At 44.8% G+C, this 26,122-nt stretch overlaps 2 protein-coding genes across 2 annotated transcripts; one reads left to right on the top strand and one right to left on the bottom strand.

Moving 5' to 3' along the window:
• The first annotated feature begins 277 nt into the window (after window positions 1–277).
• LOC117898164 (transmembrane protein 135-like) lies at window positions 278–2,138 on the top strand. Its single transcript, XM_034807374.1, has 3 exons — window positions 278–771; window positions 833–1,609; window positions 1,665–2,138. The coding sequence occupies exons 1-3, from the start codon at window positions 619–621 to the stop codon at window positions 2,100–2,102; spliced, it is 1,368 nt and encodes a 455-aa protein (XP_034663265.1). The 5' UTR covers window positions 278–618; the 3' UTR covers window positions 2,103–2,138.
• A 2,291-nt stretch (window positions 2,139–4,429) lies between these two features.
• Window positions 4,430–4,858, bottom strand: LOC117897220. The gene has a single exon (XM_034805935.1). The coding sequence runs from the start codon at window positions 4,806–4,808 to the stop codon at window positions 4,590–4,592; it is 219 nt and encodes a 72-aa protein (XP_034661826.1). The 5' UTR covers window positions 4,809–4,858; the 3' UTR covers window positions 4,430–4,589.
• Between the last annotated feature and the right edge of the window lie 21,264 nt (window positions 4,859–26,122).

Raw genomic sequence — 26,122 nt, 5'->3', positions numbered from 1 at the left:
TTACTGGGTATACAAATAAACACTACGTTCGTTGGCTTTCAATAATTAAGAGTGGATTCTCTTAAATATAGATAAGAAAACACCCACAGCCGATGACGTAGCTGCCATAAGACCGCGAGGCAAGAGCCTCCACCATTTCGTGTGTTCATTCTGTCGATAAGCATTGGTATTAGACGCACTTCAGGCACACCAGGCACTTGCCGTACGCAAAGAGAAGAACTCGAAATTGTTGATAAACGAATTCGATGGAGCTACTAAAGTGCGTCCACACGGACGTCAAATCAGTAGTATTTGAATGGCTGAACGGGCCAAAACGTGAGAAACTCTAAACTGAGGCGGAAATTCCAAAGTGGAAGCTACACCACTGATCTCTGGCCACAAATCAACGGATATTACTTGGGACTGCTTCGCCTTACCAGAAGTGGATAAAATACTTGGTGAAAACTGAGATTCAGTGACGATTCAAGGTTCCAATTGGGTGGCATGTTTGAACTTTGAGCGAAATTCGGTCGAGCAGCTGAACAGCCGATAAGCTTTATCATCTTCTGCCCAATTCTTGGGCAATACGATAATCATAATTCCCAAAGCATAATCCAATATTCAAGGCCCCTCCTAAAAATGGCAGCACAAAGTAAGCTTCTTGAAGCAGCCATCGAGTGCAGCTGCCACAAGTATGTGCATCCATGGACCTCCAGTTGTGCCGCTGCAGCAGCAGGCATGATGATCGCTGAGGTTGCACCCAGTTTTCGCACTTATTCCACGGTGTATTTGGTGTGTATAAGGAATTCCCTTGAATTTAAAAAATTAACAAGATTTTTATTCCATTTTGCAGCTCGCTTTGATCGTGAGGATGCGTGTGCCTAGGCTGCAAGACCTCTGGCGCACTCTTACTGGCATTCTCCAGTCGACTGCCTTCCTCTCCATGAACGGTGGGCTCTTCGTCTTTTGCGTGTGCCTAATCCGACAGCTCCTGGGTCGCTTTTACTTCTCAACGGTGGCCTTTTTTCCTTCGTTTCTGGCCAGCTGGCTCTCCATCGCCATAGAGCGGCCGGAGCGTCGCACTCCACTGGCCCTGTACGTGGCCAATGTGGGCATTGAGACCGTGTGGAACATGCTCGAGTCGAGGGGCTTGGTCCGCTCCCTTCCTAATGGACAAGTGCTCATCATGGGCCTGAGCATCACCGCTCTGATGTATCTTTACCGCGTGGGACTCCACAAAACAGTGGCCAAGGATGCCACCTTCAAGGGGCTGCGTGTGATTCTTGGCAAGGAGGAGGAGGGTCCGCTCAAGACACCGACTGTCACCACCACACAAAGCTCCCGCCAGCGTCCTTTGAACTTCCAAAGTATTTCCGCCTATGTACAGGTGTACGATCGCCTGAGGACCGCCAAGCATCCCAGTTGTCCGCATCGGCAGGGCTGTGCTCCGTATGCTCTCTCCGGCGGATTGAAGCCATTCCTGGGCGGCCTGGGACTGCAGGTTGGCCTGAAGCTACTGCTCAACATAACCAAGATTGTTAAGATGAAGATGCAGTGGCGCAAACAGATCTTCAACAAGGGTTCTCTGCAGCTGGGACTGGCTTTGGGTAGCTTCTCACTGCTCTACAAGGTGTGTAGACTTCTATACTCGAAAGAGACGTTTCTTCTAATTTCCATCTCCACAGACAATTTCCTGTGGCCTGCGACACACCTGCGGCCATGACAATGCTCTCTTTGCCATTCCTGCTGGCTTCATTGGTTCAATTGGGCTGCTTCGTTTTCCCAACACCACGGTGGCCATGTATCTGATGTGGAAGGCCCTGCAGCTGCTGTACAACTGGGGCATTGCCGAGGGCAAGCTGCCGGAATTGCCACACTTCAATATGATCATGTATGGCTTCTTCACGGGCGTGCTCTTCCATGCGGCCATCCTGGAGGCGCGTAGCCTGCGACCCAGCTACTACAACTTCCTCATGAACATCTCCGGCAATCGCATCAGTCGCTTCAATGTGGTGCCCTTCGAGGCGTACGCTCTGAAGAGCCAGGATCAGATTAACCATGTGATTAAGAAACTGAAAATAGACATGACATCGCCCTTCCCTACATACCCGCTCACTGTTTGAGCTGGAGCTGGACGGTTTGAAAAAATTCAAATAAAATGCAATAAAACTTTAAATTAAATGTTTGACCCAAAATGGCCATTAAGGGGATTTTATGGGAGCTGAGCCAAGCATGGAAGCAGAAGGGGGACGTTGTATGTGACCACCCCATTGAAGCTGGAGAGGATGAGAATGAGTTTCGGCATGAGTTTGAGGCAGCAGTAGGATGAGCACTGTTTGCCGGATGTGAGGTCCAGCATCAATCACGGAGTCAACAAGGCACCCAGGAACCCTGGCACCCCCCTTGCAACGAGCCAACCTACCCACGGCTGTGACAACTCTAGACGGCGGCTCCGCGCTGCTCAATTATTTACATTTATATGTCATATAAATTTATTGCCACCCATAACTCACCCAAGGCCCGAGACGAGACGAAATGGAGCTCGAAGGCTCCGCCAAAAGTGCAGCTACAAATTCACTAAAAATAAAAATAATAATAAAAAAGCAAAACCAAATGAAAACAACAAGGAAAAAATGGAGTCAAGAGTCGATGCGTTGGATACACTTTCTAGAATTGCTGTAGATATTTGTTCAATATTTCTTATGGCCAATAATTCAATTCAACAATTCAGCACAGAGTAATCTTATAACTTATAACTTCTAATCTCTTCCATCTCTTCTCTGACTAGGACAAACTCTTCAAGATTATTGTAGCATCTCCTGAAGGGTATGCCATAAATGTGAGCTCTTTTGGGTTCCCATTCCCATCCCCAAACGCATACCCAATGAGATTCTCTTGGACATGGATGGAAGCGGAACTGAGACTGAAACTGAAACTGGGCACTGGGAACTGGAGGCACGACTTAACAAATGAATTATAGGCTCGGGTAAATTTAATGTGCCACTTAGTTATGGGGAGTGGAGGGACTTGCCGTTGGTCTTCAGAGTCGTCGGCCTTTATTTTTATGCGTATTATAATAAGGCGAGGAGCCATGGCTAAGCGACTTTCCTTCTGTTTTTGTTGATTTTCATTTTGAAAATTGAGTTGAAAATAATGAAAATGCAAATTTGCCACGCCAGCTGCTGTTGGGCAGTCTTTAGCTTTTTCCCAAAGAGTGGACTGGCAGGCTGCAGGAGGGGAGGAGATAGGGGGCGCTGTGCAATTGCAGGAGCTCTCCTCCCTCCCGCTCTCTCCGCTTCTCTCCTTAGCATTTATGAAATTTATATGCATGTCAGTCAGTTGTTGGCTTCATTCTACGAGCATTCTGGTGCCTAGGGCCAAGTCAACGGCATGGAAAATACAAATGAAGCCAGTGACAAATCTCATTAATCACAACGAAAGAAAAGCAGCAGGAGGAGGAGGAGCAGCAGCTTACAGATTGGTAGTGGTGGAGGGGGAGTGATCTGCTGAGTGAGTGGGTGCAGCTGTTGGCGCCTTGGAATCTGGGATTATCAGCTTAGGCGAGTTGCAGTTGTTGGCAAGAACTACTTGTTGTTCGCTCGCAGAATAAAAATGCATATAAATTGAATATTATAAATTTTCTTATTTTGCAACAGTTGCAGTCACTTAGTTGCTGCTGCTGCTGCTGCTGCTGTTGCTGCTTCGTCGAGTTCTGCCTGCCAAGTTGTAACTTCATTTAAGTCAATCGCTTTTCACTCTCTTTTCTGTGGCACACAAATTGTAAACAAGGGAATTATGCAAATGAATAAATTCTTGCCTCGAAGGCAGCATCCAAATGAAATATTACACAGAAACCAAAGTTAAAGGAAAGAAAATCGAAACAACATTTCAAAGAAAAAGAAATCGAACACAAATGGCGAAACAAAAAAAACTCTAAACTTTCAACTGCAACAAACCTGTGGCAAGGAGTCACCTTTCTCTCCTCTCGTTTCTTTTTTTTTGGCAACAACATTGCATGTTGATAGAAATATCAAATGAAATTTATGGCCACAAGAAAGTCTTGGCCATAAAGACAAGATATGTATGTCGACAGTAGATAAGCGGCAGAAGCTGTCCAAAAATGTAGATGACACCTTTTGGCTCGGCTTCTGCCACAAAATGAATTTTTAATTAAAATTTCTGCACTTCTCTTTTGTGTGTGTGCTTGTGTGTGGGTGTGGGAGAATTTTAATGGGAAATTGAAATTGTTGGTTGGGGAATGCAAAATAAATAAATTGAATTAAGACCAAATTTTGAGACAAAAATTTAGCTTGTGATCCAGAAATGTTCGTTTCATTGTGGCAATAAATACAATTACCATACGTAAATAAGTATATTATGTAAATAAACCAAAATGTATTATATATCTATTCAATTAATGTACACTCCTTTTATTGTTTTCTAAATCACATTATATTCACATTTTATATGCTACTATTAAGTTCATAAGATGTTTGCTCTTCATTATCCGTTCAATATTTGCCCAGACCTTAGGATCATTATTAAATGGGAATTATTCAAATATAAATAAAATATATACAAGTATATCGCAGCATTCACTGTGAGTCCGTTCAAAAGGCAATCATTCGTATACTTATAGCTCCCAGTGTACACTCGGCAGCCATGTGCTGCTCTGCATCCTCCAAGTCGCGTTGCCGCACCAGATGCAGCGGCACAGCCATCTGCAGGAACTCCAGGAACGCATTGATCAGGCTGAGTTGCAGCCAGACTAGCGTCAGGAAGAGGCAGGTGCAAGTGCAGCCAAATGCTTCGCTCAGAGGGGACGGCATGATAATTCCCGCTTGAGGTTGTTGCTCCACTGATAGACCCTGGAGAAGAACCTAAGATTAAGACCTGAAGTATACCTAAAAAACGTGCCGCTGTTGAACTGATAACAGAGACAACAGACAGTTCACCCCCCAGAGATAAGGATAAGCAAGAATGTTGCACATGTTTCCCCGACAGCAGACAGACGACCCGTGAGTATGTTTGGCAACATTCATTTGTTGCTTCAACATTCAACGAATTGAATGAAAGTTCCGCTCGAACCTCATCGAACCGCTGTTCCAGTTTACGTTCGTTTCCACTCGATGTTAATTGCCGTTGGTTTCCATTCGGGTTTGTTCGTTTTTGTTCCTTTTCGCTTTGTTTCCATTCGGGTGTGTTCGTGTTTTGGAGCGTGTTTGTCCTTTCGCAACAGGATGCGCATTGTGCGGGGGCCCAGAAATGCACCAGAGTGTCGCCTACCTACCCTTCGTTCCCATCATTCCCGTTCGGGAGCTAACTGGGTTACTGGTACAAGTTCAGTTTGACGCAGGCCTGTTCCTCTCTCATGTTCCGAAGAGGACATTGCAGGACATGTTGGGAGACTATGCTTCATTTCACGCTGATTGGGCCAGCCAGAGCTACAGTGAGCTAGTGCATGCTGCATCCTGTTGGCTCTGGTGGTCGCATAATCCATCTTTTCAGCGAAACTGAACGACTTCTTCTTTGCTTGTGTTGGTACGCCCCGAGAGTAGCTCTCTTTCCGCTTTTTGCTTCAAAGAGTAGCTCTCTTTCCGTATCCTTTCCTGCCCACTGTGTCAGTCACTTTGCTGCACTTTCCTTGCTCTCTGTGGCAGCCACTTCCCTGCACATCCTTAATTGAAACTACATCGTTTACCTACTTGTAAGCCATGCTATCTACATACCTATAAAGCTCTACAGCTCCACAGCTGGCCCCACTCTTTGCTTTGTCTTTGCTTTATCTTTGGCCTTACCTTTTGGCGCTCTTGTTTGTTCTCTCCATTGCGGCAACATTTACATACTTGCATACCCTTTATCTATAGTGTATCCACCTTTGATTCCTACCTACTCTTTGAGTCCACACCCTTACCTGTTCTGTCTGGTTCCTTCCTTCCTTTTGGAATGCATCATTTGGCATTGGCGTTGACAGGCGGGGCAGAGCTTACAAAGCCTCCTGCTTTCGGATGACGCCTTTGTTCTGTTCGGTTCGGTTCCTTCGCTGATTCCCCACTGGGGTTCAGAGTCACAGCCCAACCCAATCTCCGCCAAAAACGTTTTCTTTTGTTATGCCAGCCGCTCGACGACAATTGCACTTGCTGATTGCCCTCATTTTCAGACTTGAAATAATATTAAAAACTTTTACAACGTCTCGTCTGCCTTCTGTCTGTCTCTGTCTTAGTCTCAGTCTCAGTCTCTGCCTCCATGTCTCTATGTCTTTCTGCCTGCCTCCCACCTTCTCTCCCTATGTCTTCATTTGCTTTTGTCTTTGCTGCATGCCGCCTGCCGCCTGCTGCTTGTTGCAATTGCATGTTGCAGCTGCTGCTGAGGCCCCTATCTGAGACAGAGAGAGAGCACTCGCTTTGATTCCTGTTTTAGTTCTTGTTCTCCTTTTATTTACCACATAAATCACATGCCATCGCAGTCCAAGCGAATGTGGTGTGGGGCCGGAGGACATTCTATATCTATCTACTTAAGGTTTCCACTGCCTGAATCCAAGGCACTTCCTCGAGCCTGCTTATCGCCTGTTCACGACTATGTAGCCGAGTCTCAGTATGGGGAGTACTCGGACTTTTATTTTTTTCGATTGTTAGTTGCTATTTTTACGATTTCCCATTGTGTCTGACCAGCTCTGGAGTTCACTCTCTCTCTTGCTGCTCTTCGCCGCTTCCTCTGTCTCCCAGCACATATAGTTGCTGGTTTTTCGGGAAGCGATAGGACACGTATCCGCTTTTGGCGATTTCTTGGCAATTGCAACTGGCTGTGTGGGTGTTTGTATCTGTGTTCTCTGGTAAGATGCCTTCTTTTTGTCGGGTAATTGATGATTTACAACTTATTTACGCTTCGATTGTGCAATAATTGAAAATTGCTCCAAATTCATTTACGGCATTCCAAGGAGCATATCTGTCGAGGTTACAATGGCGGAAAAACCAACTTGCAGAATAACTTTTACGATTTAAATATCCAAAGCGAAACCTTTTAAATTTATCATTCAATGGTTTTTTATTTATTTTTCATTAGACATATTTCTTTCAGTGCTTTTCATTAATTTCCTTTACTTTTGGCAACCGAAAAGCTGCTTTTCCGTGTAACTCATCGATTGGCACATGAAAAAAGGTTTTACCTCTGGACATTTCCTATTTTCTGGCCAAAAAAAGACAGCAGTAACGCGGAGATTCTTCATCTATGGGGCAACCATAACCTTTGGCAGAGTATAATTAATCTACTTGCAGCATATTAAGCTTCCTAAAACACATGGCTGCTGTTGCTGCTGGTGCTGCTGGTGGTGCTCGGTGCCCCGATATGCGGCATGGAAAATGAAAATAGCGACCGACCGTGAGGATTAGGCAAGTGCAAAACCGTTGAAATCTCTGAAGAGTCTCTGTTCTCTCGCTCCCCCGACCCCCCACTCTGCGCAGTGGCAAGAAGACAAAAGCGAAATGTTGATCCAGGGGCGGACAGCAGGAGGAGCCACGGGCTGAAGCAGGAGCCGAACCAGGACATTGCACACATCTTGGCAGTGGGCCCAGTGCAAAGTGAAATGGATGCAGCAAAGAGCCATGCTGCAGGTCGAACTCTGGCTCTCGGCTTCCCCTTAAATTCAATTCAAAATAAATGAAGCGACGCTCAAGCAAATTTTCAGGGCGCTGCTTAAACAGCTTTCAACTTGACTGCGGCTGCCAGCAAATGTGGCAATCATTTGCGGCAACATATGCCCAGAGTTTTGCGGCAGCTGGCAGCCGAGCACCACTCTTCATCACCGCTGCCTCACGCCCAATTGGCTGCAAAGTGTGTGGCCCGGCCACGGCACCCAGAACGAAGTCAAACCTCCGCAAAAAAAATCGTAAATTAATTGCAGCCTCAAAAGTGTCTGCTCTTTCTTGTTGCAACTTAAGCTGGTGCACTTTCCGGTGCCACACATTCCCATGCCACACTTTCCCATGGCCTCCAATTATGTCATTAGACGCAGTCCAGATGGCCAGCCATAAATTTCTCTGGTCGGAGCCATAAACAAAAGTCAGGTAGGACTCCCTCTCTCTCTCCGGTACGACATCAAAATGTTGACTAATTTCTTGTTTCAGTGAAAGGCCAAGCCCCGGCCCATGCCACGTATACGCAATGTTGACAAACTTCGCTGCAATTCGTCGCCAGGGGAAGACCCATAAATCCAAACCGAAGCCGGCCTGAGGTCCTTGGCCTGTCCTGATCCGTATCTGAATCAATTAATTCGAGGTATACGGCTGAGCCCCGGAAAAATTAGAGTCCTGTGCGGCTCTAAAGGTACTTGAGGGAATCGGCCAAAGTACATAAAGTGCTTAAGAATAGACTGCTAGTAAGAAAACTAGTGATTTTTCATGGAAAACAAAATAAAGTTTGACACATTTTCAACTATTTTCAATCATCGATTGCTGCTCTTAAAGTTCGCAAACTTTTTCAAGCATATTTTTACTGCCTTTCCCGGCTAGGAAATTCTTTTGGCCGCCATGGTGCACAAACATGCTGGGACACTACGAATGTGGTCTGAAATAATTCTCGCGAGTCATGCGGCATGGGGCAAATGGGTGTGGTGCAGCGGCACTAACAGCTGCATTAGCTGCAGGATTGCCACAGACTATGAGAGGCCTGCAAGAGGACAGAACAGAACAGGAGAGGCACGGCACTGACCAACAGAGGCACCATAGTGTACCGGAGGCACTCCGCACTCTGTAGGAGAGGAACTGGTCCCCATGCACACGGCTATTAGATTACGTTGCGGCCATTGAGCAAGCAGCTGTCGTCGTTGTCCATTGGCAACTTTTGCGCCTTGTCCGGGTCTAAAAACTCCACGCACGATTGATCTCCTGAATTGCAATGCCATTTTCATGGCTGCTCATGATATGTGGAGCTCCCTCGCTCAACAGCTTCATCTCTAGGGGTGGGACTTGCGCTCTAGCGGTTATAGTTGCACTCCATTTTGGATGCAATAAAGTCGCGGGTCGAAATTAACCCAGTTTCTGGATGACTTGTCACGTACACATCCGCAATGGGCATTTGCATCCATCTGTTTCGCTCGCCATTCAGTTGAGTTCATCTGCAATTCGTGCCTCATGGCGTATACTTGATGTCTATTGCGATCAGGTGGTAAGAGGTAGGATGGGGTATGGGGGTATGCCTTGATTCCACTGCACGTAATTAAATGTTGGACTTCCGCCTCCACAGCGGAAGCAGAGACAACGATTTACGGCTTAAACGTTTTGGTTAAGTGCATGGCGCCAATCAACAGGAACAGGAAGAGGAACAGGAAGTGGGGAATAGGTACAGAAGTGTGGCGGTAGGGGGGGTGCAGAAAAAATGGCTGAAAACACAGCAAATTAAAATTGTCGCACACTTGGACAAACATTTGTCCAGCTCTTATCAATTGCTAGGAGTCGCTGTGGCACTCCATGGAACTTGTAACTAACGAGAAAGCGAAGCCTTTGCTGCCACTTGATGGAGCACACCCCGTTCGCCCGTACTGCCCTACTCCCGTACCCTTTCCACAGCAGCACCTCAATTTCCCAGCACTTAAAACGGAAACGGAAGCGGCCATCGTGGACAGCCGACAGAGAGAGAGGGAGAGAGAGGGCGAAAGAGAGATTGAGAGTGAGTGAGTGAGCACTCATTGTCAAGCTCAGACTCGAACGAAAGGGTGGGGGTATGTGCCGTCGAGCCATTTTCCATTTTTGCTGTTTTGGATTTTGGTTTTTCTCTGATTTTCCTCACTTTCTACGCCACTTTTGCTGGTTTGCCACCATCTGTACCTACTCTCTTTTTAAGCCATCGCCTAAATACTTGGCTCTAGAGCGTGTTAAAGTACATTTGATTTGATTTGATTTGTTGTCGACGTCATGGCTATCGTTAATGGACATTTGGCCCAGACCGATGCGACACTAATCGCTCACTTACCCACTGCGGCACCACCCCAAACACCCCTTTCTACCCCCAACCACCCACTCATGTAGCTGTCTGTCAACAACACAGAGAAAGAGATAGATAGAAAGCTAGATAGAGAGAGTGATAGCTAGTGGGGGGGCATGGGGTGGTGCGACATTCGAGTGGCATGGAATTTTTAATGCAATTTGTCTGATTTGTTGTTGACGTTGCTGTGTTGCCTTGTTGGCTTGTTGGCTTGTCGTGATTTGTTGCTGATTTTGTCAGTCATTTAGTCATTATAGAGTTCTTCTACACACGTACCCCAAAAACCTACCCACACCCAGCGGTGGCCATCACTAATTGTCATTCAAAATTAAGTGGATTTCGCGTTTTAATTGAAAACGTTTGTTGGATCGGTCGCTCGGTCAACATACAGCATTGACATCGTCTGTCTGCTTTCTGCTTTCTGATTGTTGGCCTTTAAAGCCAAATTAGGCTGATTCCCTTCCTCCCTCATTCCACTTAAAGGGCAAAAGCTCTGCTTGGCTCTGGTACTCTGTACAACAATCAAATGCCTCCTAATTGTTTCCGTAAAGATTGACCAGCACAGAGTGGGGACAACAGGACCGACCAGAGCCACCTGCCACTCGATGCCCGCAAAAATCTAAGGCCAGACTTTGGCCAGAAAAGCCAAAGCCAACGAAAATTCCATCTCCTAGCTGATTTTATGAGACAACGAACTGTGAAATACCCTAACAAATGCATCAGTAACTAAATCAATATATGATTTTTAGGAAATTAAAAGATCTAAGCAATAAACTCTACTCTCTAAATTAATTGACAAAGCATTAGAAGTCGCTCGTCTCTGCGCTTGCGACTTTTCAATCAAAATGATGTTACCCCCTTCCATGATAGAGTATAATGACATCAGAGGCTTCCCAGGCAGTCACTGCACTGCAGTCTGAGTCCTAAACAGACAGCCCCTACCCTGGCCCACGCTGACAATGTTTGAAGTCCGTGTGTTGCGTCGCAGACAAAGCCTTCTCCCTTGCGCTGCAACGACTTTGGGTGGAGTCTGTGCCCCAGTGTCAATGCGGTTCGAGCAGTGCGTGTGCGTCAGACAATTACATGACCAGCAACCACATGACCTACACAGACCTACCAGCACCCATCCACCCCCCAGTCAGACAGCAATCAAGGCTGATGGGCAGGAGAGCGACGAGAGCAAATGGAGAATGGGGTTGGGTGCTTGGGGAAAAGCTTGGTAATTTTCTTAAGTCAAGGTATGGCATTATAGCGTGATGAGCCGCATTCAGCAATGGCAGCTCCGAGCTGGTTAGACGTCTGGGTGAGCGGCTTCTCCCATGGCTTACGGGGAATGTCTATCCCCATCCGGTGAGGTCACACGGTTGATGCAATGAAACGGCTTAAATGCTGCTAAATGCTGCATTCTTCCAAGCAATAAAAGCCTCAAACTTTTCGCCTACTAAACTAAAAACTTGATTGTTGCAAATGGAACCCGACAGCAGAGCAGGAAATTGTTGACAGGATGTTAGGGGGCGGATGCGATTTAATTTGTATATTCAATGGAGCACCAAGAGTCCCAGACAAGGGACAAGTGGAAGTCCGAGTGGAAGATTGTTCTCGAAAAGTTTTGCGCCCAGGCCCAAGGACATTGCTTTCCCCCAGACGGAAGTGTCCGTGTTGAGTTCATTTGTTGCAGTTACAGGAAATTATTTAATTATTCGCACTGCCTGGATAAAGGACTCGCCCAGACCCAAAGTATCGCATTCTTCATCTGGCAGAGTACGACCCAAAAGCAAAGGGATGGGAAGTCCATCCAAAATTATGACTTTATATGGTCCTCAGGATATCCTTTGGCCTCAGCATGTGGCAGCGCGTAGCCTCTGCAAGCTTCTGATATCCCTGCCCCAGCATGTGGCACATCAACACCTAATGATGGACACCATCAGCACATCATGCCAGGCGATAGTCCTGGGCCAGGGCCCACCAGCTGGCAATTATGGCTATCCAAAAGTCACGTCCCTCGGCAGGCAGCTGCTTTCCCCCAAGTGATTTCATAAGAGTCCGCCTGCTACTTTGCCACGGCTGAGGAAGTTTTCTTGTTATATTCTTTTTTAAAGCCTCACCGAACCACTTGTTGGGTTTTTCTTTCAATTTAAAAGTCTAGTCTTTGGCAATGACATATCTGATAAATTGCGTATACACAGCGTGTTGGATTTTCCTCTGTTGCTATTAATCAATTGCTGTCCTGTAGAGCCTGGGTATGGCTGGATATCCAAGTCCAATAATAGCCTAAAATGACCATTTAAATGGTTCTCTATAGGGGGTGGCTCTACAAGCTGTGTCCGGCCAGGTAAACAGGCTTCAGATGGAACTACAATGGGAGGCTGCCTTATCGCTAACCAGAACCAGGAGGTGGACCACGTTGTGTGCTTCCAGTGTTTGCTTCCTTTTGGTACTGAGAGACTTCATGGTCACAGGGTACCTTTACTCTGCTTCCTTTTTATTCATAGGCCTCTCTCTGTTTCCATTGCTTCCTTCTAATCGAAGACCTTCCAGTTTCCGTTCCTATCTGGGCCTACTTCCACTTCCTTTCTTCCTGCTGCCATGCCAATGCCAATAAATAAAATGTTGTGTGCGCCTGCTAAAGAAGTTCTGGCTGTGGGTATACTCGTGTACGCCATATTTGCACAATGTTTTAAATCAATTTATCAGCATGAGGCCCATAAAAGGAGAGCAAAGTGTTCTTGTTGCCTCACAATGCAATTGTCATAATACACAAAGTGTTTTGGAGGGCAACGATGAGCAAATGACTGAAAATGAATGCGGAATGAAGCGACGCCATCTCCATTCTCATAAGGATCAGCGCATTGAGTAGTGAGGAGTAGAGAGCCATTCGGGTTTATTGATACGACTCTGAAAAGCCAAACGCGCGGCAGAAAGTACACAGTTTTACAGTTATTACTGAACACCCGATTAAATTCTAATATGAATTTTATCACCTTGTGTTGTATGTAGGTGGCATCAAAGCGCTGCGAATTCTGCCCGACAGTTAGTTGGGGGAGCTGTCATTAAAAGCGTTTATTCTGATTATAAGGCAAGAGTGCCAAAATGAGTAATGATTCGGCGGGGGGAAAGCAGTGGCAGGAGCTTGGATTCACTTGGGTTTTTATTAACGCCTGGCAAGTGGAAAATTTCGTCGAGTTGATAAAGATTGATTGATGGGATGGCTGCTGCTCGGGTTCTTCTTTCAGTGTTTTCTCGCTTCGCAGTTTCCTTTGCTGCTTGTTTGTCGAGACAAATTGAGTTGTCATAATTTGAATATTTTCGTCTGGCAGAGAGACAGAGAGATTTAAGAAGCTTTAATCAAGCACCAGCCATGATGCATTCACCGAATCCTTCTGCCGTTGCGTTCCTTGTGATATTTTATGGTAGCACTCTGAAAGCCAGGGCATAATAAATTTACATCAAGTAATTACAACGCATGCGGCGGCTGTGGCTGCAGTTAAGCTTTTATTTACTTCCACCCTGCACCATTCCACAGCATTTTGCAGTACCCTGCCAGACTCTGCAATACCTGACACACACACAAACACACAAAAACACACGAACGCATTCAGCGTGTAAACAGTTCACGAGCAAAATTAAATATACAGCAACACAAATACACAAATACAAAGCAATGAAATGTAATTTAACACACAAAAAAAAGAAATCACTAACTAGAGATGAGAGCGTGCATGGCTGGCGAAAACACGCTCGAATCGAGATTTATAAGTATTTATATTGAATTTACGTCCAAATAGAGATGACCTTTCAGGGTTTATTTCACATACGAAATATCCACGTCCATCCCTACACCTCCCCCCACACATACGCAGGCCATGTGGTATACGATGTCGCCACCTGGCAAGTGAATTTCATAGCTAAGTAACTTCCCCCACCACAACCCCTGGCGCCTATCATAAACAATGAGCAATCAGAGTTATGGTCATGCCTCGCATAACGGATCACATTCTCGTACTCTCTTTGGACCCACGACTCTCTCACTCTCTTCATAATTAGTACCGCTATGCTGCAGCTATCCTGCCTTCTCTTCATGCTGAGTGCGCTGCTCAGTTACCCATTTGCAACTGTAACTCCTCTCTCTCTTCATGCTGATGGGTGCTATCCTCCTCTCACGCATTGCACTACCCATTAGACTGAATGAGGCCACTGATTGTGTTGAGTGCTGGTTGATTAACGCAACTATGTTTATGGCTAGGGCACCGCGCAACCCGCCATCTCCACCGTCTATCATACTGCGTGTGTGGTCATGCAAATCCATTAGGAGGAGACTCTCGTACTCCCCTTCGGAACTTCTCGGAGTACGCGAATCAAAGGAATATAGCGCTTTCTCTTACAAAAACAAAACAATGTCAGACATTTACAATTGTTGCCAACTGTCAGGCCACTTGTCGCATTCGTTGTCGCTGTCGCTTCTGTTGCATTTGCTGTTGTTTTGCATATTTGCAGTTGTGCTGCAGCTTTGCTTGCTTTACGGTTTTTTGAGGGGAAAGAAAGCAAGCAAGTGCAGCCGAAATGGTTTATAGTCTCCACCCGCTCACACAACTGTTACCAATCCCCAATCCCACTCCTGCTGTCTCAGCCACCACCCACTTGTGCTCTCGCTGCTGTAGCTGCTGCTTCTGAAGGTACAGTAAGGTACCGTAAGGTAAGGAAATACATGGAGATCGTTTCATATTTAGATTTTCTTTAATTGCATTTCTGTGTTATCAGTTGTAGTTTTATTGTGCAGTAAGTGAAGTAAAATATATTGAAATTAATGAGAGATAGACTTTGGAATCGTTTGTCTGACCTTGCCTTGATGCATCTTGCTGGCTTCTTTCGGTTTTCTTTATTTCTAGCTCTGTCCCTCTCTCTCTCTAGTTGCTTGTCGCATGCCTTTAGTCTCAGCTGTCAGCTGCTCTGCCGCCACAAAGAAAAGAGAGTGGGAGAGTGGACAAGAGACCTAGCCGGAATGGTGGACATTGCAAGTGGGAGGGAGCTTGTGGAAGTAATGGTGAATGCTTACAGCTTAAAGCACTCTCCCTCTCTCTGATATACAAACATTCAAACTATTTCACGTTTGATTCTGAACTCCTAAGCTCTTTCTCTTTCTCAGGCACAAGTCCATCAAATTTTAAATACTTTCCGCAAATGCATTGAACACTTTCATTGGATTTGGAATACCCAGTAAACAGGGAGCCGGCATATACATTTCTTACAAGCGCAGAGATATCGAAGGGTTATTCTGAATTGATTAGAGAGAACACGTCGAACGAGATATTAAGTTGTCTTTGCCTGTCTTGGCTGTACACTGTCCATAACCACTTATTTCAGCTCTACTAATGAACTACTCCTATTTAATCCTTTCTATTGTTTAAGAGGTACCATCACGTCTGGTGTATTCTCTCATTCCTGTGCGGTTGGTTGAGCCAAAGCCGCTTTCCTCACCAACACACACCAACGCACTTTACTGCTATTAACGGCTACGGAGCATGGGCCATGGAATGCAGATGGAAATGGACTTAAGCCCTGCCAGTTGTCTTAAAGTTGACCCTAGCCTCACATACACAGCCACACATACACAATGATGGGATACATTTCTGTGCTGTGTTATAAATAAATTTATTTAAAATAACTTTTCCCTGTGCTGTGAAGTGCATTTAAGCTTTTGACTCCAGCCTCGGACCCAGCCTCCAACTCGCAAGCTACGAGCAAATGCAAAAGTTAGTAAACCACAAGCACACACATCCAACATAACCCCAACACCCAACCCCCAACACGTAAAGAGAGGAAGAGAAAGGATTCTGACAAAACTTGCACCTGTTTGCACCAAATTACAAGTTGAGTCCAGCTCCAGGTCCATCTACAGTTGCAGCACCTTTCGTGCAGAAGCAACCTCAACTTGCCTCCTAACCTCCCCTGACCTCATCTGGCATTTTATACGGATATTCGTATATCCCACACCCAGAAGCGAGAACCCAGGAACACACACGCACTTTGTTTCTCATTTTCTGTGCCAGTGGCCGGACAGATAGATCTCTGTGTATATATTAAGTTACCCCCAGTACAAATATAAATATTTAACATTTTCGTACAAATTGTTGAAATTCGGTTTTAAGCCAGAGGTCCAGAAATGGCCAGGCGAACACGTTTTATGGACAAGTTTGTTGCAAAATATTGTTTTGCATAGAACCCCATGTCAAATAAACGTTTGTCTATCACACATACTCCAGCACACACAGAACAGAGCAGGAAAAATATGAAGAGAGAGAGAGAGAGAGATAGATACGAGGTAGAATAGAGCAAACAGATAATCAAACAAAGCAAATATCTAGCAAAAGTTACACAAAACAAACTTTGGCATCTTCTACTTCCATTTCAGTTGGTGTTCTATGCTGTTTCCTTGCCAAGTTACAACTGCCAGGATGCGGAGAAAAATAGATGTACCAGACTTGCCTTCATGCGAGATGCAACATCTCTGAACTCTCTATAATTTGTATTGTATTAATTTTTTATTGCACACTTCAACTATCTATTGCACACATTCGATTATCGTAAAATTAACCCTATTATCTTTTAATAAAGATATTATGATGACTCTGCTTCTTCTAGGTCTATAAGTGTGGATAAAACAAACGACGTACCCATCTAGATCACCATTAGGCACATATAATCGTATTTGAGGTCTGTGCGGTAAAGGTAGCCCACTCTTTGCGCTGAAAGCACGAACACACCACCCGAGTATTTAAAGAGGCAGCATGAAAATGGCAAAAACAAAAATGGAAAACAACGCAAACAACTTTGGCCACACTCCAAGGTTTTGGGAGTCAAGTGGGGAGCAGAAGCAGAAAGCTTTTGTCGGTCAGCCGCAGGTGATAAAAAGTTGAGAGTGGAGGCCAACCTCAAGCTGCTGCTTCCCGCCACTCGCTCCGCCTGCCGCCTGCTGTGGAAACGCCAAACATTTACATTATGTTTAACAATATTTGCGGCTGCTGCTCTCCCAACTCCCAACACGAAAAAAAACTATTGTTTCGTGCGCCAAATAGTTTCTGTTGCTTTTTGATGCCTTTGACCAATCGCCGAAAAATATTTTGCACCGCACCAAACCGCAGAATCATAAATATTTTATGTTGCGGCTTCCTTTTATTTGATATGGTTCTCTGTTTGCTAAATGTTTTCCATGTTCTTTTTTCAGGAATTGTTTCGTTTAGCGTTTGCCAAAAAGCAGCGAAGCTAAAAAGCGAAACAGAAACGGAAATAGAAATTATTCAAATTCTATTCAGCAACGCATTCAGCTTTAATTAGGGAGAGTGCTCTCTGGCTAGTGTAATTAGCACCGTGCTGCTGCTGCTGCTGCTTCTGCTTCTGCTGTTCCTGTTACTGTTGCAAGCCAGTGGGGCTGCCGTGTCCTAATCCACGCCATAAAAGGGGAAGATAAGCTCTCACTAACGCTGTCTCTCTCTCTCTGTCTTAGTTTTTCTACCGCTCTTTCTATCTGTCTCCCATTATGTGTTCTCTTTGCATACCCTTTGGTGAGGGTATTATAATTAAACGGAGAAGGAAATGCTCTTAAGAGAAGCAAAGTATATTAGTTCCGCATCAGCTTCAACTTAAGGAAATATTTTAATGTTGCTAACAAGGTTGATGGTTACAATCCTTACAGATTTTCTAGATTTTTAGTGATAATTGAGACATCTTTAAAGGGGGTAAGAGTATTTCGCCTCTTGTAATTGCTGTCATGTCTCCCTTGCTATCACTCCCTTTTTGATTCCCTTTGTGGTCGCTCATTAAACAAAGGACATTAAAGTAATCAAGCGCATTGCACTGACCAACATAAAGATAATCCCGAAGAGGAAAGAAGAAAGCGAGAAATGGGAGGCAGTTAGAGAATCGGGTAGTGTTTTGGGGCACGAGACAAGACAAGGCCAAAGGCACTCTCGACACCATTTTCCGGGCAGAAGGTTTCGTAACAGTTGATCCCATAGTTTGTCAACTTTGCAATCAATTCAATCGCCCCCAATACAATCATCCGCCTGTCCGACGTTTAAACGTCGATTGACCCATCAGCAAGGTGAACCATTGAACTCCGGCTGCAGGACCAGCTGGACGCCAGCACTCCTGGGCTCCACTTGTGCTTGTCCGCTCCACTCTGGAGTCTGTGGGGGTGGCTGTTGAGGCCTTAATTGTGACAGTCCTTGCAACAATCCTTGGGGGACGTGTTCGGGGCATTGTGCTGAGGCTGCAACGGCAGCAGCAGCTGCAACAGCAGCAGCCATTGTCATTGTTGCAGCTGCCAGATGGAGACAGTTGCCAAGGACAAACTGAGGAGGGAGGGAGGTTGGCGAAATGTTGCAATTACCATGCACCATGCCACATGACGTGCCGTTATGACTGCATCCCTCTCTTCCCCTCTCTCTCTCTCTCTCCCCCTCTGTGTGGCACGAAAAGTTCAATATGTAAATAGGCATGTGTGTGCGTCTGTGTGTCCGTGTGTCTGTCAACACATCGGCAAACGAAAATGAAACAGTCACCTTGGGAGCCATTGCTGTGGCAACTGTGACATGCACATTTTGTGGGTCACTGGCACGGCAGGAAGAGCAGCACGCGACGCTGATGGGGTGGAGTTGGAGGTTCGGGTTGGGTGGGATGTTGGTGCCCCACAGCTAATGCAAAATTTAAAACATTCAACTTGAATCCAGCGCACACACAGCGGAACCCCCGAACCGGATACCAGAGATGCAGCGCCACACACTTTATACAAAAATCCACTTTCTGGCACACGAGTTTGGTGGGCGGCAGCAGCAAATCATTTGCGAAATGTTGCGAGTTTTTCGCGCGTTTTTCTAGTGCGTGAAAGTGTGCGAAAACGTACACATTTGCCCCCTGCATTAATTAAGCCAAGAGATGCCACTCAGATATTGTTGCTGCTGCTGCTGCTGCTGCTGCTCGTGGCATTTCATGTTGCTGCAACATGATACTGCCATCAGTGTGGTCTCCCCGCTCCTATGCCCCTACATGCCAACTTAATTAAAGAAAACTTAATTAAATGATAACACAGAAGCGGCCAAATAAGTTATGCCAACTATTTTCAGTTCTCCTCCAGTGTGTGTGGCAGCCTCACAGTTTGATGCTCTTATTGTTGCATAGGGAACAAGGCCAGATACGAGTATTTCAAAAAATAATTACAGGATGTGCCCAACAGGTACTGGGAGAGGAGAGACCTGGTGGTACATCAGCTGCAGTGCAGCTCCCCTCAACATTTGTCCCCAGTTGTAGTAGCAATTATGGCCTGAATGCCAGCGATTACAGAAGGATGGCATACAAGACTGAGCTAAAAATGGTTTCGGAGTCCCACTACCCTAGAGTATTTAGAGAAGTGATGGGTACATTAGGCGGGCTAATGGGTAGATTTTTTTATACATACTTTTCGAGAGGCTTACCCGTCGAACTCCTGAAGAAACACATGTTTGAAAAGTACAGATTTTGCTTCAATATATAACCAACCAATCATTCTCTTTCTTTTGCCAATAACTTACCAAAATACGAATCTCTAATGCTTATACTTTATTCTTCAGTTCATTTGTGTTTCCTGTGTTTCTCAAGGCAATCCATTGCTGAACAGTTTGCTAAGTACTTTATCAGTTCACCCAAATCATGGCCTAATTTCTTAGATTTTCAATGCTTGTTCTACTGTGTATCTACTGTGCATGAGTGAGAATGTATGGTTCCAGGTTGGACAATCTGAAAAGGGCTGGCAATCGTTCCCAATTGCTGGAGCAGGAACCACAGCACAGCAGAGCAGTCCCCTCTCTCTCTCTCTCTCTCTGCCACTAGATGTCTGACTGCAGTACAAAGAAACCAGACATATTAGCGACCAGAAACGTACACATACACACAGACATATGGATACATTTGCACAAGTGTGTGTGTGTGCGAATGGCAGCACTTTTAGATGACTATACCGAAATGGCTCTATAAGTGTTTATGCAACTGTCCTCCAACCCATTTCTGTGCCTACGAGAAGTAGTGCCACCCACTCCACATCTGGCCAAGAAAACAGTGACACTTTTCTGCTTGTTATGCCTGTTGTTGCAATTGTTTGCACACACACAGACATACGGATACACACACGTACATGTGGAGACATCTGCATGCATTATGCCATTGCAATGGCATTGTCTCTGTCAATATTGTTGTTTCGTGGCACTATTCCCACTGTGTGTCTGTGTGTGAATATTTGCGAGTGTGTTCGAGTGTGTGAGTGCATGAGTATGAGTGAGTATACGCAGTCAAGTAAGTCCCCAAAAACATTTGTTGCAGACTTTTAGCCTGCTGCTGCAGCAAATGCAAGTCCTGGTTTTACGAGTACTCGTACTCGTATTCGTCCTCGTTCTTCTGCCGCCTGCTGGTAATTTGTGGGACACTTTAAAGTCCTCATTTCTACATTCAAATTAAGTGGAGCACGGGATAGACTGATACACCCAGACATGTAGCACATGTATCCTTTGCTATAAATAATGATCATTCTGTAAGTTATTCACCTCAAGACTGCCTAAACTCTATTACTTTTACTATCTACTACTACCACTACGCTGTTAAAAGTTATGCTACCAATAAATTTGAATACATAAACACGAAAGCAATGCAAGGCTACCTTTAATGAATGATTATTTTATAGCTATGCTGCCAAAGGTATTATCTATTGCTTTTTCTCACTTGAAGTAAAAGAAAGATGTTAATTAAAGAAATTCATTTAGTGCCCAAGATCTCTGAGTTTAATATAGTCAGGAAGTTTGAAATTTATATTAATCAACACCAATTTCCTTAGGGTTTCGTAATCCAACTCTCTGCTCATTGACTGCAATCGGTTTTCTGCCCACATTGTGTCACGGCCACTCAATTCCATGCCGCTTTCCCGTTCCATTTGTGGCATTCACTCTCAGGAATGGCAGCACTTGACTTGATGTCAACAGCAGCCAACTTCCGGTTCCGGCGGAATTATGCTCGCATGCTCCGCTCAACGGACTCGCTTCAATCGTTGTCCCGACTTTTCTTGCACTTCCTCGTCATTCTTGGTGCCTTCGGTACGTTTCTTGTTGTTTATGCGCACTGACGCTGATGCAAGTGCCAATGCAAAAATAATTTTACGAGCACTTCTATCGGAAAGGTGATGTCAATTGTTTTATTGGAAATGCTTTGAATACGCTTGCGAATTTCGATTGAATCTGTAAGACATCTACAATGCAGCAAGCTGTACAATAAGCATACGCTTTATACAGTCTATTGGGAATTATATGCACTCCAAGCGGTAACAAAAGTGTGGTAATATCAAAGGTCTTTACACAGTCTTAAGCATATTCCTGGAAATATTCCTTAAATATACTAGAGACGACTACAGGAACTTAACTTGATCTTAAAATCTCTTTCGAGATTAATCTTTTGTGTTTATTTTAGTGAATTTTTTCATTTACTTATACACCTGTTCCCAAACCAAATATTACTCAACTTACATACCACTTTGGCTCTCCCATTGTATCCTACATGCTGGTTCTTTATGCCCGCAATGGCAGCAAACCTGCAACGAACCAACAACAAACCTGCAGTGAACCTCAAACGAATCGCAATCGAATGGCCCTGCTCCATTTTCGGTCCAACCTTTTAAATTTAAATTGTCATGATGTTTGTTTGTTTGTTTCTGTGAGAGCTAGATGATATTTTGATTTTGTTTTTGTAGACATTCCGAATTTTTTTTGCTCCATATATAACTGACGTTGGTCGTATCTCCATTTAGCAGCTTTTTTTGTGCATTTTTCGTTGGGTTCTGCTTGTAAATTGCAAATGACGATTTCCACACGCTCTTTCTCTCTTTCCGCTTTGGCACTGGCTGTCCCTTTTTCACTTTTCTCCCCTTTGCGCCCACTTTCCACTGGCTGTGTGGCATTCTGCAACTGTTTTTTATGGCATGTGGAAATTAGAAAATCATTTTGTATGGCTTTCGAAGGCAGCTCTTTTTTGTGTGAAAGCGTTCCGTTGTTGTTGGCTGTTGGCTGAACTTTACATAAATAGTTTCAAAAGCATTACGCACACACACACACACACACAGCACACACGCACAAAGCACTCTCAAACGCACACTCCAACACATACACAGAAGTCAAATTAAACTTCCTGTCTGTCCAAATGGAAAACTTTACACAAATGTGTACAATTCGCATTTATTTTAATGCATAAATTTGTCACCCATCCTCGTACTCGTACTTGTACTGCTCCCAAGTTCCTGCTCATGGAAAGACCCTCCATTAAATCACAAACAAATTTCTTCGTGCTTCACTAGTTGAAGTGAATGTTATACAAATTGATTTTTGATAAGCGACCCCAAAGAAAACAGTCGCCCCCATCCAGAGGGAGGGCAAACGAGAGACACGAACAGAAAAAGAGATTAAATCCCAATAAACGGACAAAACAAAGCACAAAATACGAGGAAGGTTTCAAGAGGCAAATGCTCTTAATACCCTTAATAGGCGATTGTTAGATATAAATTATATGTATGTACAGTGCGTTATATATAAAGGCAGCATCAAGTCAAGTCTCTCCACTGTTTAAGTTAGGAGGAACAATCCTGATCTCATTTTTATGTACTTCACTATTGAAAACACTTTCTTTTCCGGAAATATCAACATACCCCATCTTTAAGGGTATTCCAAAACAAGCCAAAAGTAAGACAAAGTAGGGGAAAAAGCATAGGAAAATATATGACAGCCACAAAGATAATGTTGGCAAACTTTTATAAGCAACAACATGGTGCTCTATCTGTCTAAAGCGAGGGGGTGGTGGCGGGTATTTGAAGCAGGGGTAGCTCGAGGTGATGGCAAGTTCATAATGAAAATGCGTTTTCATAGAGAACTTTTCCCGCTGGCGGCGCAATGGCAAACGTTGATTGATTTTGCGTTGGCCTTCGTTGACAGACAGCTGACAGTCCTTGCGGTGGGAGATGGCATCCATGGTATAGTAGATATGCCATGACTTATGGTGGTGCTTCCTCATGGTTTTGGCTATTGCTTAATTAAAGTGTCTGCACGATAAATGGACGGAGTTCTACTCATTATCAGCACTTAATCAATCGAAAGAAGTTGAAAGCGTTTGTCTAGAGTGAAAAGTGGAAGCGATTGAGAGATGTCCAAAGTTTCGTATATACAAGGATCCCGCCAATCCATAGGGTTATCCCCGTTTCGTTATGCAAATATTATTTTTAATTTGCTACACAAACCGCCTGATTCCGATGGCGGGGAGATGATACAGGTGTGCGCCGTATCGGGCATGCCATAGCCGTCGGAGCAAAAACAAATCACAGCACTGTTTGAAACGAAAAAGTTTTTAATGAGTTGCGACATGGGCTGTGGGCCGGGGGCCTAGGTCGAGGCCTGAGGATAAGAGATGCCGGCAGGCAGTCACTGCCGGGGCGTCTTTTTTTCCCCAATAATTTAACGCACGTTGCGTATACGCAGCGTAAACGGCGCCCAAAACGCAACCGCACATGCCACTTGCTGCACAATCCAATCAAAAGTTTACAATTTACGCTCGAAATGTTGCGCCTGGGACGCGACACACATTGATAGGCGTCCTGCCACAGCAGCAATATCTCTTACAGACACTCTTCCTGTCTGTTTCTCTCTCTCCATCTCTCAGTAAGTGAGTGCAGGACGTAGCAAAAAAAATGTATTCATCGTTTTAAATACTTCTCGTTTATGTGAGTGTATGGTGGGGGAGAAAGTTTTCCGTCTAGGCCTGGCCGTGAAGCGTGTCAAAGCCGCTTAGCAGCCTCAACGGGAAAGCGGAAAAAACCCAAAGAAAAGCTCATGCCACAGCACTGAAATCTCCGCCCCGCGTGTCATCGTATTCATTTTCATTTCCTTTGATGATTATGATTTAAGGTAATTGCAGGGGCACACCCCCCACTGTATATCTTTATATGAATGTATGTGTAATGTATCTCACACATGTTTTTACACTCAATTACAATTTACTTAACTCTGCAGCAGTTTTATTATGCAAATGTTTGAGGGTGAGCAGGGGAGTGGAGAGCGGTAATCCCGAAGACACATACAATCAGGGACCTTTGACCTGGACAAGCACATCGAAAAGGGGTTCATGGGGTTATCCGGGCCCATAATTAATTACTTTCACATGCACAAAGGCGTTTGCCGAATATTCGGTATCTCTGTAAGGGCTGCAAACCTGCTGGAGAATGAGAAGGAGAAGTAGTGTTTGCATTCGAATGGTAATCAGAGTCCTGCGATACACACGTTGAAATTTGTATAGTAGCTCACCCTTCAACGGTCGATGGCTGATGGCACAAACTTCCACTTAGGTATTCATTGCACACGACAGCTGCAGCAACAAAGCTACGGCCAAGTGGCAGACACGCCTCCTTTGGCAGATACAACTCCCGCTTGTATTGCCTCGCCGTGGCCGCTGATGCTCCTTGGCAACTGCTGGCAGCGACATCGTGGCGCAACTGCAACTCTATTAGGATCCATCAATGTCAGCCAATTTATGCGCATATTAAAAATGCGGTCTGCCGATGACAAACACAGGACGATGGCGCACACAGAGCTAGGTTGGTGGCCAGATCCCACCCGTATGGGGACTAAGACTCGCGTCATGACGCACGTGGCGCGCACAATGGCAAACATATGACGATGCGCAAAATTGAGGAACAAGTCGCAAACGTGACAAAAGCAGAAGCTGCAAGCAGAAGCAGCAGCAGCTGAAGCCGAAAGACGCACATGGAGCCCACACTAAACACACTGAGCCAAAAATAGAAAGAATTGAACGAGGGAATGGAGGATTCCAATGGAAAAATGCCTGGAGAAGACAGGAGCAATAACGTCAAAGTTTTACATTGTGAATGGAAATGTACATATGCCTAAGGTGTATTCTTGCAATACAGATCGCTGCATCATTTTACACTCAGACATAACACATTCAATCAACAATAAATCCCAATTAAAACTGTTCACTTTTTTATTCCCAGTTTTTCCAAGTGCCATCTGTGTGTATCTAGAACTTTGGCTGCATAAAATGTAACTTTAATGCAGTTCAGGCCAAGAAGAGAAGGAGCTGAAGAGAGGTGGCGCTGCTGATTCGATTAGTGTTTGGGTGTGGGTGTCGGTGGGGGACATGCTCCCTTCCTCGCACAGGTTAGGTGGCTGCCAGACCGAGCAGAGGAAGCACACTCCGATGCCAATTATGACAAATGCATAGAATCGAGCTGAACTGAGTATCCTTATCAACGCACCAGGTACACCAGCCGAATGGGACTTTCCCCCTCAGCTTATCGCCGGGAACAGGTGAGAGAGTCAGTCCATTTGTGTGTGGATTTGTTATGTGAGCCCCACACTTCTGAACAGAAGCAGTAGCAACGTTCGATAGAGGTAGAAACTGTGCTAAATTTAAACTTAATTTGCTCTGACATCGCCCCGGGCTTTCATTTTAAAGATTATAAATTCTACTGGTCAAAGGACAAGCTGAACAAGAGATAGAACAAGATAGACCAGAAGCCACCACCACAGCACATATCAAAATGCAATTCATTAACTTTATAACCTCAGAAATGAGTTGACCACAGGCCAATAAAACCAGAATGAAATATTTACAAAAAGGTTGGCTCTTGTCGCCAATGCAGCCAATTGAAGCAATGGAAGTCAAGCTGTGACATTCTACTATGTATACACACACGTATCTTCCTATCCATACGTGTGTGCATGTGGATATGTGTGAATGTGGTAAGCCTTTTGGGTTTCAATGAACGAGAAGCAGAGAAGCCATTGAAGGGAGACCAAGTGAAACTGGAACTGACACAATAAGGATGATTATGGCAAGACCATAGAATAATTATTAATTCCAATCAATTTTATCCACCCACTTACACACTACGAATAGGGACACGTTTACGTTTACGTATAGAAAAGAACATGCATACATATCTATCGATTGCATTTAAATTGCAATTTGCTGGCAGACCACAAGATGTCAACCCAAAGATTTACTTATTCATATATTTCAGTAGATATGAAAAGTCATTCGCATGGCTGTAATACATATATAAAGACTTCTTAGTGCTATGAAAGCCAAGTAA

The sequence above is a fragment of the Drosophila subobscura genome, chromosome O, assembly GCF_008121235.1.
Source record: "Drosophila subobscura isolate 14011-0131.10 chromosome O, UCBerk_Dsub_1.0, whole genome shotgun sequence".
NCBI classification, from domain to species: Eukaryota; Metazoa; Arthropoda; class Insecta; order Diptera; family Drosophilidae; genus Drosophila; species Drosophila subobscura.
Note: the sequence above shows the minus strand (reverse complement) of the source record. Positions and strands in the feature narration are given on the sequence as shown.